Consider the following 20,173-nt stretch of genomic DNA (forward strand, 5'->3'; position numbering starts at 1 on the left):
CTGTTTACATCCACAAAAGTTTGTTGGCCTTTGTCCTAATGAAGACTGGTGCCATTTGTTGTCGTCATGTTTTTATACGGTCATGGCAGGGGAAGCTATGCGGATGGCTGCCCTGCTAGTTTTTGTCCATACCTGCGTCGATCAGCTGTGAAGAGTAACAGTTTCCACCCTTTTCCATCCCTGTAAAGTCATGTTTACTACGATATTGGAATTTTCGAATGACGTTGTTGGTTAATGAATTACGTAAGTATTTTTTTGTTTGGGGAAAAGGTAATTTACCCGAAAAAATATCACAGTAATTTCTGGCCTAACGTTGTACTCAAACTAGACCAAGCCAAGGGCTTTAGGATAGGCCTACTTCGAGAACTCAGAAATCCTTTATGCTCCGTGTGACTTCGAGCCAATGGAGTTTAGATGGCGTCGTAACGCTATGGGTTTTTGGAATCGAACTTGATACGGCTATGCAATCAAATTTCTCCTGACACTGAGTGATATAGATTAGGCATCGGCTGGCAGTCATGACGGTGAGTAGCCCCACTAGTGACGTGGCACAGACTCTCAGTCCCGCTCTATCCTTAGCTACACATCTGTATATGCAATTTGTGTCAGTGTAGTGAAAAAGTTTGGCTCACCCTCTTATAATCATAGGCGCAATTTTGTTAGCACACGGAATTGATCCTTAGCCTCTCTGCTTTCTTAGCGCCATTTATTGAATGATTTCACTCACGTTCTGGCATTTTCCATTCTTTTTGCCTTCACCCATTCAATCTCATGGGCTCGCTCTCACAGTCGCCATCTTTAAAATAAGGTCTTGAACATTACATCACTTGACCCCTCATTGTCTTGACGGCTGTGCTATGTCAAGAACTAGAAAAAGTGTTGTCACCTTATTCATAGATTGATGTCTTCAGCATTTCTGCAATAACTGACCTTTATTGAGATGTTAGTGTTTCTTCATCAGATTTACACTTTTTGGTACCTGTACTGTAGTTTTCAAGTCATAATGAAGCTCATCTAGGAAGATAAGTGGTGGCCATATGCAAAATGTTTTTCCCAATTACCTTTTCTTTCCAGTAAGCCAGGTTGGTATTCCATCAGTGCATGCCCAGTACAAGGTTATTCGAGAACAGTTACACACGTGTGTGATAGTCTGTCCTGTCAGCAAAGCTGTACACTGACTTATGCATGTTCCTTATTTGCGAAAGACCTTGGCTTTTTGAAATACCCTACTTGCTTGTTAATGGTTCTAACAGACTGTTTTAAAGAGGGGAGTTCATGTGATGGATATTTAACTGTGAACTGGTACTTGGAATGTTATTTTGCCCTCCCCTTTTGTTGCATATTTATCGTACCTGCAGAGTCATGAGTATGCATGATCAGTGCTTTGGCACTTCAACATTTTTCTGTCTGTCACAGATTTTTGTCTGGTTTCTGTATCACAAGAGAACAGGTGCAACTTCAGGCTGTACTTGCCGTAAGAAAAGTCTTCCAGAACCACAACTTGGAAAAAGAAAATGAAATAGCCCTGTCCTGCAATGAGATGCTGTAAGACTCAATTTAAAAAAGGAAACGTGAGATCGAAACTTTGATGTGTTTGATGAGAAACTTTTCAATTTTATTCTGACCTGTCTGTGCACACCTCAGAATGGAGGAAGAGAGCTGCATTTGGCTGTGTCTTCCTGACAGCCTGGTACTGCACATCTTCAGCTTCCTCTCTTCACACGAACTCCTGAGGGCAGCGCAGGTGTGCAAAGCTTGGCTGTGTATCAGCCACGATGAACTGTTGTGGAAGGCCCTACTGTACGGGGAGTGGAGGATCGATCATTGTCTGTCATTGCCTCTAGGTTGGTGCTCAAAGCTCAGTCCTGGAGCTGTGAGGTTTAGTGCTGCCCATTCTCAAATAATTTAGCATTTGAATATTCAAAAGTACTTTGGACTGCACATCCCGAACTCGCCAGGGAGAGATTTGCTTACAATGACATTACTCATATTTCACTGCAAGGACACACTAGCTATCAGAAAGCGATAATAGCTCCTAAAAAGCTCATTTTAGCAGGGAAAATTTGAAGTATTTACTTGGGAAAACTCTCTAAAATTGTTCAGACGAATCTCATACAGTTTGCGCACAGTGTGTCAAGTGATGCCTGGGTGTGGAACTCTTGGTTGATATTGAATTTTTGGAAAAAGTCTGGTGTGTTAAGACCTTTTTTGTCCTAGGGTCAGGCGTAATGCGATAAGGACTAGATTTTCATTAGCTGTGTGCCACTGTATATGTAGTACTGCATCCACGTGTATCCTGGGCTCGGTCCCCAAGCCCACAGCTGGTTTTAAAGGTACCGGTTGAAAAATGCCGCATTGTATTCTCAATGCAATGTTACATAGTCTTATACAGTGGCATATCTAGAGGGGGCAAGGCAAGAGGGACGAAGTTGTCCCTTGCCCAGATGACATCTTGGCTATTTTTGTTAAGGAATCAAAGCACCAGCATTCTAGAAATGGTACATCAACATTCTTGGGAGGAGGGGGGGATTTTCAGTGTTGTAGACTCATAAGACCATCATGAGACTATAAATCCATCACAAGATCTTTAGTCTTAGTTCAAGTCAACAGCTATTCAAAGAACTGCAGGAAAAGCATTGCTTGGTCATTGTTCACTCTCTTATTTGTGACTGATCTTGTGAAAGGTCTTAACTACAACACTGGGAAAAATGTTGAGAGTTTTTGGAAAACTAATTGGTTTTGTCATCCTTGAACCTTGACATGACATCGTTATATTTTGTATAAAACATTGTCACCTAAGCTTGAGCTTATGCGGTCATGGTTGCACCCTGCAGGCTGCCCGTCCTACTTCCGTGAGTTCCGACGCCTGCAGTGCCATGTACCCTGCCTGGAGGTACAAGTTCTTAGAGAGCACACGGACCAAGTGCTTCACGTCAGCTTCTCCCACAATGGCAAACTGTTTGCCACCTGCTCCAAGGATGGCACCATCAAGGTAAAAAACATGGGGGAAATCAACCCAGTTGGGTGGTACACCTTGCCTGGAAATTAGCCGATGACCTATTCATCCCCATATTTTCTTGGTTGAATTCGAGGGACACCTAATAGTCAACTACCTGCTGTGAGCGGCAACAGGAAAGAGCATGTTTCCATGGGAACTCATCACATGCATGCACAGACTGTGCTCTGTAGCCAGGCCCGAATTGGCATCAATCAAATAGTGTTCTTCCACTGATTACTCTCTCGCCCAGGCATTGGATCAAGGGAGTAACCACCCAAAATCTCCACAGATGGAATGTGCCAATGCACTCATGAAAATTAAAGGCCGTATTCATAACAAAAGACCAGGCTGCTGGGCATTACCAACATTTTTTCAATCTCAATAGTGGAGATAATCCAGCTCTTGTTTTGAAACAGTATACCATGGTTATGGGGATTTAGCGCGAGCGGATTACCTCCGGGGACAAAAGCTCTCCACCACCGCAGCGATGAGCCACACAGTACCGCTGCACGCTAATCTGGCCCCTATTGAAAAGAGGTCAGCAGCACACTCTGCCAGTTCTGTGAACAAAAGAAAATTACATAACACCGCAAAATCTGGGCTCTTTTCACAAGGCAGCAGGCCTGGCTGAAATACTCCTGCATCAATAGATGTTGTCTGTCGGATTAGAGTAGAAACCAGACGGTCCTTTGTGTGGGTGTAAGTGTCCGGTAAATGAAGATATCATGATATCAAAACAATGATAATTATCCCGTCCCAGCATCATTAACACTGATAACTGCCACCGGAGCGAAATGGTTGAGGCCATTTTTCTCTGTAATTTTGCATTAGTTTGTATCAGGAAGAACAAACTGAGCTTTGACTTTGTTTTGATGTTTTACTCCATTTGGCATCCCGATCAAAATGGACATCGTTCTGGTGAAAAATGTGGACGATTCCTATGGATTTTCGTTTGGCAAGATTTAATGGCCTTTAACTCGGAATGTTGCTGTGGCAACTTGTGACACATTTTGCTCAAGGCTGGGTCAATCTGCTCAGACCTAATTCCCTCAAAGGCAGGACCAATAGATATATTTTGTGTGGTGATCTGCCTTGTTGAATTCCAGGACAGTAGTCCATCATCAGCACCAAATCTCACAGTGCTGCTTAGCACACGATTTCATGCTTACAGAGGCTCCACGTATTTTGTGGAGACCTTAACCCTAACCCCCTAGGCTCCTGCACTAGAGAGCATACTGAACGTCACAAAATCCAACAGGTTCATGTACTTGCCTATGTACTTGTACATGCAGGTTACTGTACCAAACCTGCTAAACTCCAACAGAATGAACCCATTGGAGTTGGAGTGATATGGTATGGATGGGTCTATGCAGTATAGGATGACTTGCACTGAACAGTACCAAACCTGACAAAATCAAGCATAGTCCAACAATTGGTACAGCAAGCCAGACACTACACACAGTGACCTGCGTGTGTCCCAACTCACACAGAATCCAACACCATCTCCCTGGGCCTTTCATCCCAAGTCTCACAAAATTCAACAACTTCCTCGGGTACGGTACCAAACCTGCCAAAACCTCACAAAACCTGCTGTTGGAATATGGCAGGTTTTGGGCAGTTAGGGTTAAGCAGTAAGCACAGTCAAAGGCATATTAACATCAGAGGAAAAATCTTCTTAAACTTAGTGATGCAACAATCGAAATCCCTATGCATGTGCAACAGTTAGCACCATCACGCCAAGTGTCGCCATGAAATGGTACTTAAGGTTAGAAAAAAATGTCTGCTAAAGTTAGCAGGACTTTTCTGCTAACCGTTAAGCAGTTCAATGAAATTGGGCCCTGAGCAGAGGGAGGGTAGGAGTCCAGCTGATGTGCAGTCCTTATTTGGGACTTATCCCCGTAGCCCCGGTGAGATCATTTGCCACATGGTGTTTAAAAGATGAAGAATTGAAGGAAAGTCCGTCTTTGGCCTTACAGTTTGCCGTAATCGGTTGCTTATACCTTCCTATAACATCTTAAGAATTGCAGAATGCTTCAAGAATGCAGTTTAACAACCAGTTAATTGCATGCAGGTATTTCCCTTTTTTATTTCATTGTTTATCATCTCCAAATTGAATATTCAGTAATCAATCAAATATTCAGCACAGCCCTAATTTTGCTGGGCTGCATTGTGTTTGTATATAATCGTTAGAGCTGTAAACTGCTCCACCTCATTTCTTAGGGCCTGTTTGTGTTCTAGGGATTCAGATTGCAATCAGTGATCTGAGGCTGGTTCACTGACACCAGAACCTTCCTAATGGATTACATAAACCAGCTTTGGGATCACTAATCACAATCCAGATCCACTTGAAAGGCTCTGTGAATTCACAGGTATTTCACTTGAACTGTGCGATCCCATTGTCAGTTACTGCCCTACCCAGACTGAGGTTATCCATCTCGTTGACCCCTCTCTTGAATTTGGTCCTCCAGGTCTGGAGGGTTGGCCCTCCGATCTCGCTCAAGTACAGTCGAGCGATGAAGGACCTGTTCCGGTGGCAGTACACCCAGTTTTCCCAGTTCAACGCCAACGACACGCTGCTCTTAGTGTCTGGTGTCCACTTCGGACCCAACAGCACCTCTGGGGAGATCGCTGTATTCAACCTGAAGGGTTAGTCTAATTTTCTTTAAGCCACATGCCAAAGGTATCATTCTGTAGTGAAAATATTGACTTTTTAAAATGGCAAGATACCGCACGCACGGTACTTTACAAAGATGGACTTAACAAATGCTGACCCTTGGTGGTCATTTGTCCAAATTTGTGCAACATTTGTTTCTGCATGGTTGTTTTTTAAAACTTCCAGACAGTGTCACAGAGCAGCATTTGTTACAGTGCCCAGCCCCTGGTCATAGTCACCTGAGGGCCTAACTCGTGCTCAGCCTCCACAGACTAGCTTAAGCCTTGGTGTGTGGCCTAACTCAATAAGAGTAACTCGTGTGGGAAGAGTATACATGAAGACATCACCTGGCACTGCGTACAGAATTTGTCAGAACATATTTGAACATCCGCTTTGTTTTAACGTGAACAAGTCCTGTATGTTTGTGCATTGTGCGGTTTGAAGTGATTAAAAACACAAACTGAATCCAATACTTGTTCATTAAAGAAATTATTTTATAGTGGGACATCATTTCATAGTCTTGAATGATGGAAAGAAAGACAATCTCAGTGTTACCAAAACTTGTGACAGGTTGATGATTTTTGACATCAGGTTACGAGGTGATAGATGACAGCACACAATTATTTTGGTCTTTTTGGGGTTGCAGATGACTTTGCTCTGCAAGCTCGTGTACTGAATAAGCCCTATGATATCTTTGGCTGCTGGCTGAATAACACCTACCTCTTGTCGGGCAAACTCCATTACCTGGGCCACCTGTCATCTTGCTCAGCCCTCTGGCTCAACAAAGCCACCCAGGAGGTCCTGTCTGAACAGGAGTCGGTCATCATGCGTCTGTTCAAGTTCCTGAACGTCAATGCCAGCTCAGTCCGCAGCATCACTGTGGCCAATTGTCGCAACCTCGGCAAAGGCGACGACCATGACGAGCCATCGGTGGTGGGGAACTACAGTGAGTATGACTCGTCAACCCAAGCAGGCCTTAATTCCAGTGGTCCGATGCCAGACTCGAGCGAGAGTGAGCTGGACGGTAAGGCCGGCACCGGCTGTTACATGTACGAGAGTGACACAGAAATGACCGCCAGCGAAAGTGACACTGGACAGAGCGGGATGGATTTACTTCAGGTGTTATCCAGGGACACGCGTCAGGGGTCATCCAGGGACCCAGGTCAGGGGTCATCCAGGGACCCAGGTCAGGGGTCATCTAGGGATTGGGGTCAGGGGCCGAGTGAACCAGTGAAAGACAGAGGAGGCATTAGTGCAAGTGGGGCTGTACCCAAGTCTGGTGCTTGGCCTCTCCTGCATCAAAGTCAGAGCGACCCCTGCTTGCCATTAGACGCTGACCAACTGAGGAAGGCACGTGCAATAGCAAACATTAATCAGATGTATCAGCAACAGCAGCAGCTGCTGCAGCAGCAGTCCGGTCAGACGTCACACCAGCAAGGGCAATCAAAGGAGGCCAGCTCCGAAGCTGCACCCTCGTCCGTTCTGGGCCAACCCGCCCAGTCCCAACCTCAGGAGGTCTGCACCAAGCGAAGCTCCCCGGCCAAGAGGGATGTCAGTGACGTCAGCGGCACGCCCCCAGATGTCCTGCGCAAGAGCCTGCGCATCGAGCCGGTCCATGAGGGAAGCCAGCCTGGCACCTTGTCATCGACGTCTCAGGGGAGCAGTGCTGCCAGTGGCCGGGGCCAAGCGGACTCCGACGCATGCTGTACGAGACTCTGGCTGAGGGTCCGGAAGGCAGAGATGAGGCGTGGAGGTGAGAATTATGACGAGGACCTTTTCCGAATTCTGATTGAGGGGATCCATCCCAACGACTGGACTGGACAGACTGAGGAGCACGGAGACACAGGGGCGAGTTGGAGTACCAGTGATGGGCGCAAACCTGCGAATTCCTCAAAGCCTGGAACAAGCAAGGAGGGTGTATCAACAAATGCAGGTACATATATAGAGCATGTTGAGGTCCACACCAAGACTGACAAATGTAGCTATGTGTTAACCACATGCGGATGCATTACTTGTAGCTGAAAAAACTCAGTTTTTGAACCAGGCAAGATTTATTAGTCCACTGTCAAGATGCAGCCAAATGCCACACACACTGGCAATTGAGAGTCATATGGATCAGTATTTGTTTGTTTGTTTTTTTTTCATCGCAAACCTCACATTTTTCAACCTTCTAAGGCACAGCTAATGAGTAAGATTTGCTGTGTGCAATATGAGACTTCCCAGACATTGTGTGCACTATCCTTACATACCCAGTGTGGACTTGTGAACAAAAGATGTCCACATGATGCAGGAAAGGAAGACGTTCTGTGGACTTACACATTTCCACAGGACGTTTCCCCTTCTCTGAAAAAGAGGTTTAGAGGCATTTTGGGGTTGGGGTCATCTGTCGTAAAAGGAAAAGCAATAGTCAAGAAACCTTGTACAAAAAGCCAGCTGAAAGTTGTGTTCCCAGTTCAAGCAAAAACGAGTATTTTCGTTGTATTTTCTTAAGTGCACAAAAAGAAAGGAATGTCCCCTTTAGGTATGTAAGGTAAGTTTGTGGGTGTGAGTTTGTTTCTGCATTCAATTGGGGACCCTGAACAATAGAGGACAATAAGGTCCCCGATTGACAACTATGTACAAAACATATGGGTGGTCTTCTAAAAAAGTTAAAGTACAAACAAAAGAGGAACAATAGGGGGTCCCCAGTTGCAGGCAAATACACACTTGTGTGTGTGTGTGCAATACAGATGGAAGATGGGGTATGCATTTACATGTACATGTATGTCAACTGCTGGGTGCTTGGGGACCACTCCGTGGTTTTAACCTGTTTTAATGGCGTAACACATGGATAGGTCCTGCTTTACCACACAGTACGCAAAGGGGGCAAAGAGTGTATAGTCCTTGATGGTCAATCAATTGTCCTCCCTTGTAAATGACTGTGCTTAGTCTCTAGGATATTATTGTTGAAACAAAAGCAAACAAAAGCAAACAACAAAGCAAAGTTTGTAAGGAAGTTCCACTTTTGATACCCATCCTGAGTATAATATTGAATACTTGTCATATGTGTTTTTAGGCTCTGTGCGTGAACAAGAGAGGGCGCTTTGTTACCTAGAAACATCACAGTGGGGTTAAACATTATGTTAAAATCATACCATGTTGGAGGTTCCACAGAGTCACGTGTAGAATGCACAAAATCTGTGCTAAAAATAGATCTTTCTCAATGACCTCTCAATCATTTTATGCACCGCGTACATGCATTAGATTTACTGTGTTGCAAGATTTGCACAGCATCAACAATTCACAATGTAGTGTGTTACCAAGATGTTCCCACTGAGAGACCCTTTGTTTTTGCAGTGCATTTTGAGCAGTGGATGACAACCTCTACGTGCTGGCTATGTTGTGCATGGGAACCTTACTTGAATTGTTCCTCAGTGGGGGGTTTTCTTGGCACAAGTGAATGGCCTGTTTGTTTCACATAGATCCAGATCCCAGCGCTGGCTGGCTGTATCCATTAGGCGAGTTCTGGGGTCAGTGAACCAACGTCAAATCATTGGCTGTGATCGGGATCCACGTAAAATGAATAGGCTCCCAGTGTTTTGTGACAATAAATTAACACCCCCATCTATCAAACATGTCCATAATTGGTCAACCCTCACCAACCTGCACTCTCATGCAAAGTGCGGCTAAGCCATGCTTTCGTTGACTGTCAACTTGACAAAATGACCTTCCCAGATGATGACTTCTTGGTTGTGTATTTTTATTGTATTGTGAATAGTGCCTGTTCTAAAACTATGGCTGGCTGTCATTGCAATAGTACAAGAGTAACTCACAAAATATTAACAAATCCCCAGTAGCTATCAAAACACCATGTGATAATATTTGTACTAAATATTTGATAAAAATGAAAATACTACCCTCTTTAAAATAAATGGCATAAATGTACAGTTTTAAGGAATTTGAGGTAAATAAAAATCAGCCAACAATGATTTTGCTGTAAACTTTGGCCGCCTATACAACTTGTAGGTAAAATGAGAATAGTCTATTGCCTGTGTTGCAAACAGTGTTCATGCATATTCATCATGTGACAGGAGAGGCCAGTCACTCTCTGCAGCCATTGGATCTGAGGGAGAGTCAGTCCGTTGGTGTCGGCTCCTCCCACTGCAGCTCCAGTGATGCCATCCTCTCCAGTCCTGACTGCGACCAGTCCTCGCTCACCTTTGCCGCTGACAGCAGCAGTGCCAGCGACATCATCCGGGCCTGGGGCAAGCACTTCACCTTTGGCAGCACGGAGAGTTTAGACGAGGAGCCGCCCATCCACTACCCAGACCGTTGTCGTGGGTTCAGCGACTCTGAGATCACCCGGGGTCACGAGCCACTACAGCAAGACAACCTGCCGCAGCAGCTGCAGCATCAGCAACATCGGCAGCTGCAGGACAGTGAAGATCCCATGTCCAGCAGTAGCCTGTCAGACTCCCAAACCCAGGACCATGCCAACCACCATGCCCACCATCATCACCACCGGACCAAAGTGCGACGGCGCAAAGTCCCAGCCAAGGTTGAACACCAGCACCTGATCTTCACCAGGGGCAGCCTGGCATACACCCCTCACCAGATCGGCATCAAGCGAATTGATGCCAACATGGCAGACACCCTGAAGGGTCCCCTAGGGGTCAGCATGCAGCCTGCTAGTGACCGTGAGGAGCCAGGGGAAGGTAGAGAGCCACAAGGGGACGGACAGGACCGGCCAGGGGAACTAGAATTTGACAAAGTGGATCATGTGATTGAACTGAATGGCCATGCTATAGGGATGGCACTGTCTCCAGATCATAGGTAAATGTAACGTTCATTCAAGATTTTTTAGATGTTTGTAGATTCATAGACACAACTTTCTCTTTCAACATCCAATTCTGACTAGAACCACTGTTCACCTTGTAAAGCTTATCAGGCTAATGGGATTTGAAAGGCTGAGTAATCATACTTCATACAGGGGTGTGATGATTCAACTTTTCAGCAAATTTTTTTTTTTAAGATTCTTGTACTAAAGTTCAGCTTTTTGTTCACGTGCCCTTTGCAAAAGTTTAACTTCTTAACATGTGACCACTCACAGCCAGGCTCATAAATATTCATGATTTAAGGGCCAGATTCTCACTGGTCCATTTGCCATCATGTGTCACTCGCTACCTTCGCTGTAATATCAGGCATGCATGTGAGCATCCTAGTCAAATATGGCAATGTGGGAACGGTTTAATGAAGCTACTTTGGAACTGTTGCCGGGGTGAAGTGTGCATGCGCAAGCATCACCTTAGCTATGCATGAAAAGACGGTAGGACATGCGCATGCTAAAAAGCATTTTAAATGATGCCCAAAATGACGTTCATGTACGGTAAACAAACTTAACATAGTTTATATTGGGTGGATAGTCGATGTTCGATCCCCTCAGTATCGGAAGTTGACAAACTACCTCCCTTAGATTTACTTGATTTGTTAATTTGTCAACTTCCAATACCTTGGGGAGCCAGCTTCAAATATCAACTCCTCATACCATGTTTCACTGGTGTCCGTTAATGTGCCGGCATTTCCTCTGGCGCTGTCCTATCCCTAGATACCTGTATGTCAACTGTCGCTGCTGGCCACGCGACTACATGATCGCCGATCCCCTGACCCCACCTCCAATAGCTCAGGAGATTGAGATCCGAGTCTACGACCTCATTAACCTGACCGAGGTCAAACGCTTCCACGGCCACAAGGCTTTCTCCCCAAATGATGAGTTCAACCTCATCTTTCTCGATGTCAGCGACCTCTATGTGGCAAGGTAAGGGTCAAAGTTCATATGCAACTGGGCCTGTTTATGGAGAAACTAGCAAAACCCCAATTTTGTTGATTGTCTGTACTTCACATGTCATTTGTAGCCTTAGTGACATAGTTATAGACCGAAATTTTTATATGAATGTGGCAAAGTTACATGTAATATTTATTAATATTTCATTCTGGCTTGTCACTGACATATAGCAAGTTCTCTTCTCTCTCAGAACTTTAAACAGCTCGCAACAACACGACTGTCACTGTTACCTCGACCCCCAAATTTCCACTAATTAGTTCCTATATTAGAGTGTTGGTTTGTATTTCAGGTGAGAATAAAAGGATAAGGAAGTTTCAATGTCAACTGTGCTCATTTTGCACATGTAGTGCAAGATATAACCATTACTGATGAAATCATATCACAATCTGATGCGCAGTGGTGAGGGTGACATGCATATTTGTCACCCGGTCGTGATCATTTTGGACCAATGAAAATAAAGTATTCCAGACAGATATAACAATTACATGTACTCGTGACTATTTTAGAGATAGTTGAAATGTCTTGTGGGCTATTACAAGCCCTGAGAAGTCAGAGTACTTTATGGTTGTCCTTCAGTGCAGTCCCTTTGTTGGATGTTTTATTCATTTTTCTCCATCCCATGGTCCCATTGCCAATAGAGATGCTCACCGCCTAAGCTTTCACTTTGCTTTGAAATATGCTCAGGGTTTTATGGTGAGGTAATATAAAACTGATGTTTTTTTTCCTGGTCTGACACAGTGGGGCGGAGGATCGACATGGCTACATCTGGGATCGTTACTATGGCAACCTCTTGGCCAAGTTGCCTCATCGTGACGTTGTCAACTCCGTGGCTTTCAACCCCAGGGACCCTGAGATGATGATCACGGCCAGCGATGATCACACCCTCAAAGTTTGGTTCTCCCGACACAAAGCAGCGGTGGCCAAGGATATCAGATAGTGAGCCCCTATCCTTTCACTTCTGACCTACACTCAGCCAAAGTTGTCTCTCACCAAGTTTGCCACTGTATTTGTCGATTCTCAGTGTCTATAGATGTAATATAGAAACTGAAAATCTCTCTGTAGGTTATGGAAAGGACCCTTTTTGATATGTCTGAGACTCTACAGATGTGAAACAGTTCAAAGTCGCTACACCAAAACTTATCACATCCTAATGGTACATTTATCCCTGATTTTTGTGACACACTATTGTCATATTTGCCTGTATTGGCACATTCAAGAATTCAAGAAATTGAGATTCTCAGAACGTGCTCTTTACGACAGTATTTTGTGACAGCAGTGTTCTTTATAATGAGAGTTGACTTTAAGTCAATATGACAGACTGTCAGAGACCACATCTGATGGAAGTTATACTATTAGGATGGGTACTACAGATGTGTAGGGTTGTCATTGTAATAATTTGTTTCATTTTTGAAACTTTTGAAGCATAAATTGGTTTGTTAATGCAAGCCCTTTGTTACCTTTGTAATACCGTGTGCTATTAAAAGTAAAACTTAAAATGTATGTAAATTTTGAAAATTTGTTCAAATGGATTGATTTTAAGCTTAAAGGAAGAGTGTTCAGTGGATTCATTTTTGGCAGGGAAATCATTTTACCCAAAAAGTTTCTCTTATATCAGTTAACATCCACTGTTTGATAGAGATAACACCTGCATTGGATTTACTTTTGTTTTAATGCTTGCAACCAATGGAAAGGAAAAGTTGTCAGACAGAATGTCATTGCTGTTACAAAAGCATTTGAAGTTCTTCAGTGCTAAGGACCTGTTCCTTTAAATATTTTTCTGTTAGGTTGGTTTTCCTTTTTCTTTTCCTTTGTAAAGACACATTTTTGTTCTACTTCTGTAAAGAATTTCATTCGGCAAACCTGTAAGAGGTTTTTTCCTGAAATTTTTAAAAATCACTTTAAAAAGCTGCAGATGTGTGCAAAATCGTATCTTTTAACATTGTTATTCTCCGTTGAGCTTCCTAAGTACATTTTCTCACATCCAAAGCCGTTTTTGTTTGAAACTAGAACCCTCAAAAGAGTACAAACTGTGAATACTCATTTTAAGTGTCCAAAGGTTAAGAGAGATGTGCAAGCATGGCAGCCTTGTCAAAACAAGTCTTAACAAGGTGGATGTGAGTTTCACAAAAGCTGTCAAAACAGTTTGACTCTGTGATATAATGCTTCACTTAAATTCGTAGGACCCCTGGTATTTTGCTGGCTATGACTTCTGACCTTTAACCTGCGACCCGAGACCTCGCACAACAACAGCAGGCAAAGGATCTGAGAGGCACTGAACCATCCATCCATCGCTGAAGCTGGAACGCAGTCATCAAGTTTCACAGAGCTGTGATATGTAGCTACATGCACCACTGCTCATTACCTTGGCCCTGTATCTTCAGCTGTCATGGGTTGTGACTGATGGCAACAACACGTGGAAAAGACACTGAATTTGTAACTTGCAAGTAATACTGACGTGCACTCCCATAAGGGAGGGTCAGAAAATAAGAACAGCTGGAAATGTCATCCACACTTTGCTGCATTATTACATGCTGCTTGTTATTGTTTGAATTTTATTCTGTGCAATTTTAAACTTCCTATGTGAGCATATGGAAGGAAGGTTGCAAGGTATATTGCAATTTTTTTTTGTAATTCTAAATCATGCATATTAGCATCGGATGGACATATAAACGTAGGCATGCATATGACGTGCATGTTGTATATTACTGCCTGCTACCGTTTTATTCTCCACCCTGTCCCCTTCATGAAAATATGTGTACAAGTAAACTTGTAACTTTGTAACCATTTAAATTGCACAGTGAAATATAATGTCATTTGGGTTTGAGGGACGTTGCCAGACCTCACAGGTTGAATATAGGGGGTCTCTCTATCCGATTCACATCTGTGAAGTTTATCAAATGAGGAAATAGTTGACAGTTGGATAAGACCAAGTAAGAAAATGCAACATTAGGTTGGGATAAAGTAAGAGAACCACCATGTGTGGAGGAAGGCAATTTTGGAGAGGTGGGTTTTCCTTCTTGAAGTCCCATGAGTGTTTGTGGAATAACTTAATATTTTGGGGGGGGGGTCTACGTTGAAATGTAGATTTACATGTAGTGATATGAAAAGTATGCTTACTGCGACAGTGTACTTGTAAATACAGATTATTTTAATACCTGTGGTGCTTATCGATACAATTCCTATTCTTAAAAACATTTTATTCTATATTTCAGTAAGAAAGAAATACTGTTGCCTTGTTTGCCTGCAGCAATGTACAAACCAAAGAAAAGTATTTTCAAGAGGGATTCTTTGAAGTAAATTTAGTTTTAACTTTTTATCTGCCATTTTTTTCTGAGACAAACCTGCATGTGTTTTTGCATATTAATGAACAGAATCTCCCCATTTACTGCGTGCATTCACACTTAAGATTGTTGCGTAATGCGTGGGACAAATGGCAAAAAGGGAGCGATTTTTATGGGTGAATTAGGTGACCATTTTAATGGTCCCAGGTCATTTCTAGTGGCCCCCGCCAATGGTGGTAAGCACTGCGAGAACTGTTGTATGGAGCCACTGTTTTGTGAGTCATTCTGTACAAAACTGAAATCATTGCTTTCCACCATTAAATGGGGCCATCAGAAATGTCCAGTGAAATATCACTAGAGTCATTTATAAGCAACACCCACCCATCACTGAGAAATTGTCACTAATAATGCACCAGCCTGCTCAAGCGGGACTTGGATCCATGACCTCCTGCTTGCAGTGCCTGTACCGGCCTGTGAACCACTCAGCTATTAAGTGGTGTCAGGTTCAGCTGGCTGGTCCAAATCCAGTGTAGAAGCTTTGCATGGTAGCCATCTTGCAGGGCAGTTCTTTTGGTCCACAGGGAAACCTCTTTTGTGCATACACTGTGGAACAAAAACACTGGCCTGCAAAATGGCAGCCGTGCAAACCCTCTATAGACTGATCTGGTGACCGGAAGAAGGCATTGCTTCAATGGCACCAGACTTACAAGGAGGTCATATGTGCACATTGACTGCCTCTTGACCGAGAGAGTTGTGACCATAGAGCTGTATTAAATTACTAGAGTGTAACTTATTTCCTGCACAGAATTTTGACCTTGTCTGGGCGCAGATAGTTTGAAGTCGTACACTTGAATTTTTCTCAGACCAGTCTGTAACGTGTATGAGCCACAGTCCCAGAATTTTGGTCATGATGTATATTACAAAGTCACTTTGAAAATCCACATCATCTCTTTGGAAGAAGTGATATGAAACAAACTTAAGGTAGAATTACATATGTAGGTATCAAATTTGCTGCGAAGTAGCCATCTGCGTTATGCTGCTGGGTCATTCTATAAATTCAGGGATTTTTTTCCTGGTCTGTTACATCTGACACATGATTTTGTAGGTTTAGAGCATATTCTTTAATTTCCAAGAGAGCTTAATTGATACAAATTACCTGCCAAATAAATAAAAATGGATTGAAGTCAATTTCACTGATATATCCTACGTCAAATTACACAGGTCAGGTGTAACGGACAGAAAAATATCACATATCCAACCCACAGTTTATAGAATGACCCTGCGGCGTCTCATTTGCAATTTCTCAATGTTTACTTTGCAATAATCACGTGCAATGTCTTGAAAAGGCTGTTACTAGAAAGTGTCCAGAGCTTTCCAGAGCTGTCTTGAATTTGCAGTTAAGTGAATGAGAAGAAAATGCCTAGTTGACAAATTTGTATCAGTGCTGCAATTGCTGGTTTGCATTTGTGAATCATGCCTTGTGATAAAGTCAGTTCCTTATTTTGGGGGCATTCAAAACACCCAAACTGCCATTGGTACTGATTGTTAACATGTAGTGGTTTGATTACACAGCAATGATGGAAGTTGGCCCTCATTCACACCTGAATCTTATTTTAAAAAATGATGTATTCATTTACACACGAAAAAAGTTAACAAAGGAAACGACAAGGCCTATGTTTTAAACACAGACTTTTGTAAAGAACCTGTGTGCTTATACCTTTAAGTCTCTTCTCTAAATGAGGAAAATTCAATACTCATCCACCTTCAGGTGAAAAAAATTCAATACATCATTGATCTCAGGAGTGCTGTGAGGTGATCAAAGGACCAGATTTTGCTGGTCTGTCTAGAGCTAGGTTGAATAAATGTGTCCAAAACACTCTCTATTGACTATGAAGACGTAATCATGCAACTCTGTGTGGCTTAATAGACCCATGTTACGGGCATCATGATATTGGAAATTTGAATAAGTGTAAAATAAAAAAGCACCAAAATGCTGTATGAAATGGCAAACCAGGGAATGAAAATAAGGTTTAATGCGACAAAGAAGTGTATTATCAAAGATTCTGTAAACAATTTGTGTATACCCTTGAAAACTGACATAACATTAACTTTAACTTTAATAAGGTAGTCAGCGTGTCTTGGAATATTCCTCAATAGTTTGGTGCCAATATTAACTTTGATATTAGTGAACTGTGTAGTGGTCTTAGTTTTCAGGTCCCCCAAGGGCATGGGTGATGATTATTGTGTCTTGAAGTAACCTCAGCACAGGTCTGCATGAAGTCTGAGACTAAAATCAGGCTGTGACCCGAATGTTGTGACTAGGGCTTAAAATAACACACATCTATGGAGGGCACAGACTAGTGGCTACGGCCACTTGCCTTTACACTAGTGTTACTCTAAGCCACAGCCGGTTGATTAAGATACAGCCTGTACTGTCAGTGACCCTTCAAACGGAAGTCAAGGAACCTGACCAAAATGGCAACCATATGTTGACTATTGTTCAGTTGTGTTTTCTCCACCAAGTCAATGGTTACAACTGTCCTGTTAAAGGTGTCAAGTACATGTAGATCAGTGTTTCATTGTAACTTGTAGGTTGTACCCTAAAAGGAGATGAACTACATTAAAGGTACATTTCATGAGTGGTGTATTCAGTGGGGGAGGGGTGGAGCAAGTTGCCCCAGAGAGATGTCACCATTTTTTGTTTGGAACCGAAAGTGTCCCCATGGGGACAGTCATTTTTAGGAAAAAAAGAGTTCATTTTGAACACTCTACCAACAACCTGGATATGCCGCTGATTTGTATGCACATGTTGCCAAACATTTCTCTTGGCCAGTAGCTTACAATGTGGTTCTAACTCGAAAAGAGAATGTGACAACCATTATTGTTTCACTGTAGCAGAGTGTATGCAGAGCCCCATCAGTGAGGAAAAAAGTCATTTCAAAACAGGGCACTAGCTGGTCCAGCAATGTCAGAGCCCCATCAGAGAGGAAAAAAGTCATTTCAAAACAGGGCACTAGCTGGTCCAGCAATGTCAGAGCCCCATCAGTGAGGAAAAAAGTCATTTCAAAACAGGGCACTAGCTGGTCCAGCAATGTCAGAGCCCCATCAGGGAGGAAAAAAGTCATTTCAAAACAGAGCTCTAGCTGGTCCAGCAATGTTAGCTACGATTGGGAATCTTCCGTTTCAACCCTGTCTTCTCCCCTTGAAGAAAGGAAAAAGCAGAGGTTTAATGCAGGGACTGAAGCAAGGGATTTGAGAATCAGTAAACGTAGTAAACAAACAGGACAAATTCAAAAGAAAAGTTCGTAATGTTTCTTTCAGCTGTGCAGTTTAGAAATGGAGCAACCTTTATTGTAATACTAAGTAATTAACACCAGAAATAACGTGACACTAGAAGTCACCGTCCATGAACTTAGAAACTAGAACAGAGCTATTGAAACTAATGCGAATTCAGTCCAATCTTGGAAAAACTGCAGTATGTTGATAACAAATTGACCCAACACTTCATGGGACATGTTAATCTATTCTGGCAAAGAGCTTCCAAACTATTGAAAAACATTATTTTTATTATTTTTGCTTGCATAAATGGCTTCTCTGCTTCGCTGATAAGAGAAAATTTTGATTAAAAAATGGAAACTATACTGCATTCTTTCCAACTTGTGGTTCTACTTTTCACTAAAGGAATAACTAGTACAGACTAAACGTGTCCTACAAAACTATCAGTAAATGTACATGTACAAATCTACATGAGAAGTGATCTTTTGACGTTTGTTTTCATTACAAAATTTCAATTACATTTTATTTTTTGTATCAGTACAACTGTTTTCAAGAGTTTTAATCTGACGACTCTATGTACATGGTTGGCAACATGGCCGACAGAGCACCTTTCAAATTGCACAAAAAAATAGTTTGATGCAATGGGGCCATATTGTCTGTCATGCCGGGCCATCTAGTAAGTATACTTCACATAGAAAAAAAAAACTTGGTTACACTTACAAAGGAAGTTAATAAAAAGAGACAGTTTTTTGTGTCATCTCAGAAACACTTTTATCTCACTTGTACTTTTTTCTGTTTGCTGTTGAAAAACCTTGGCTGTACATGTAACACTCTGTAAGAAGTTATACATGTACAAAGAAGCTAGTTTTCAGTACTGTGATACTCTGGAGGCTAGCACAATATAACAAAGATGCCATCGTTACATGTTACATGTCCTGCAGACAAGTTTGCAAGGGAGACTAGGCAGTCTTTTCCCTTCTGACTTGCCCTTGAACACAATTTAGCTGGGTTGCATGAAGGTTTCACAAGCTACAGACTATAAAATTTAGTCTTCATCTAAAGCATGCATTCTGTTTTAAGGCTTGGAGTCAACGTATGCAAAACTAGAAAATGGGTAAAAAAAAAAGAGATTAAGGCAATACACGCTTGTCAAGAAAACAGTCTAGCTTAGCAAATTCTATCCAGTTCCACACAAGAAAGAAAATGAGAACGCACGCTTGGTGTCTCAGGTTACGGCTTGTTGCCTGCACTACTGTGATAAATCCATAGTTGGGATTTTGGACAAGCCCTAGCCGCTAAACTCCAACTCTGACTTTGGCCAAATCTATGCCAGCTCAAGCTTCGGGAGTAAGTACACGCTTAACAATTTGAACATTTCACAAAAGCAAGGCAAGACTACCGCACCAAGAGATTGCTGTCTACACAGATATGACCTTCCCTTCAACACTTTGCCATTACCTCCTCTGAACTGCTTCAACATTTACCTCCAAGTAAGGAACCTCGATAGAGAAGAGTTGTATTAATGTTAACACTGTCAGTTACATAGAGTTGTATTAATGTTAACACTGCCAGTTACATTTACATACATCAACTTCCGTTTTATTCATTAATGAGTCATTAATTGGTCATTAACCATGTGATAGTTTTTCCATATAATCTGGAAGTCTAAGGGACAGGTATATCCCAATTGATAGTTGCTATTCATACTTTTCGTGTGACAGAAAAAAAAATCCTCTTTTTTAGGAACATAAACAAACGACAACAAAACCTTTCCGAACATGTTTTCGACTCTTGCAAATGTTTGAGAAAGTGAATAAAAAAAAAAAGACTGGGACGGGATTTGAACCTGCCACCTCTAGACCACCGTACCAGTGCTATGCCAACAGCACCAGCACCAGTTGGTTTCTCTTCCCATTTATCAATATCTTTGTTCAGGCGATCTAAGTCAGAAGCCATACAACCTGGACACCACGCAGCAAGCTTTCTCAACACAAAATGTTTCACATAAGCCATATTATTGCTCGGAATGCAATAAAAACAATAAACAATAAAAACAAATCAGTTATTTTTGTCAACATTAAAACCCCATGTAAAAGCTCTTTAACCATTTAGGTTTAAAATCCGTTTTCACTGGCTGTTTAAAA

At 42.4% G+C, this 20,173-nt stretch overlaps 1 protein-coding gene across 1 annotated transcript; it reads left to right on the forward strand.

The window, feature by feature from the left end:
- Positions 1–6: 6 nt before the first annotated feature.
- LOC110989590 (F-box/WD repeat-containing protein 5-like) lies at positions 7–18,795 on the forward strand. Its single transcript, XM_087143677.1, has 9 exons — positions 7–243; positions 1,645–1,844; positions 2,835–2,992; positions 5,467–5,644; positions 6,298–7,584; positions 9,722–10,463; positions 11,236–11,445; positions 12,211–12,408; positions 13,653–18,795. Coding segments are annotated over exons 2-9 (2,973 nt in total). The 5' UTR covers positions 7–243; position 1,645; the 3' UTR covers positions 13,654–18,795.
- Positions 18,796–20,173: the final 1,378 nt, after the last annotated feature.

The sequence above is a fragment of the Acanthaster planci genome, linkage group LG11, assembly GCF_054643075.1.
Source record: "Acanthaster planci isolate LZ-2023a linkage group LG11, COTS_SCS, whole genome shotgun sequence".
NCBI lineage: Eukaryota > Metazoa > Echinodermata > Asteroidea > Valvatida > Acanthasteridae > Acanthaster > Acanthaster planci.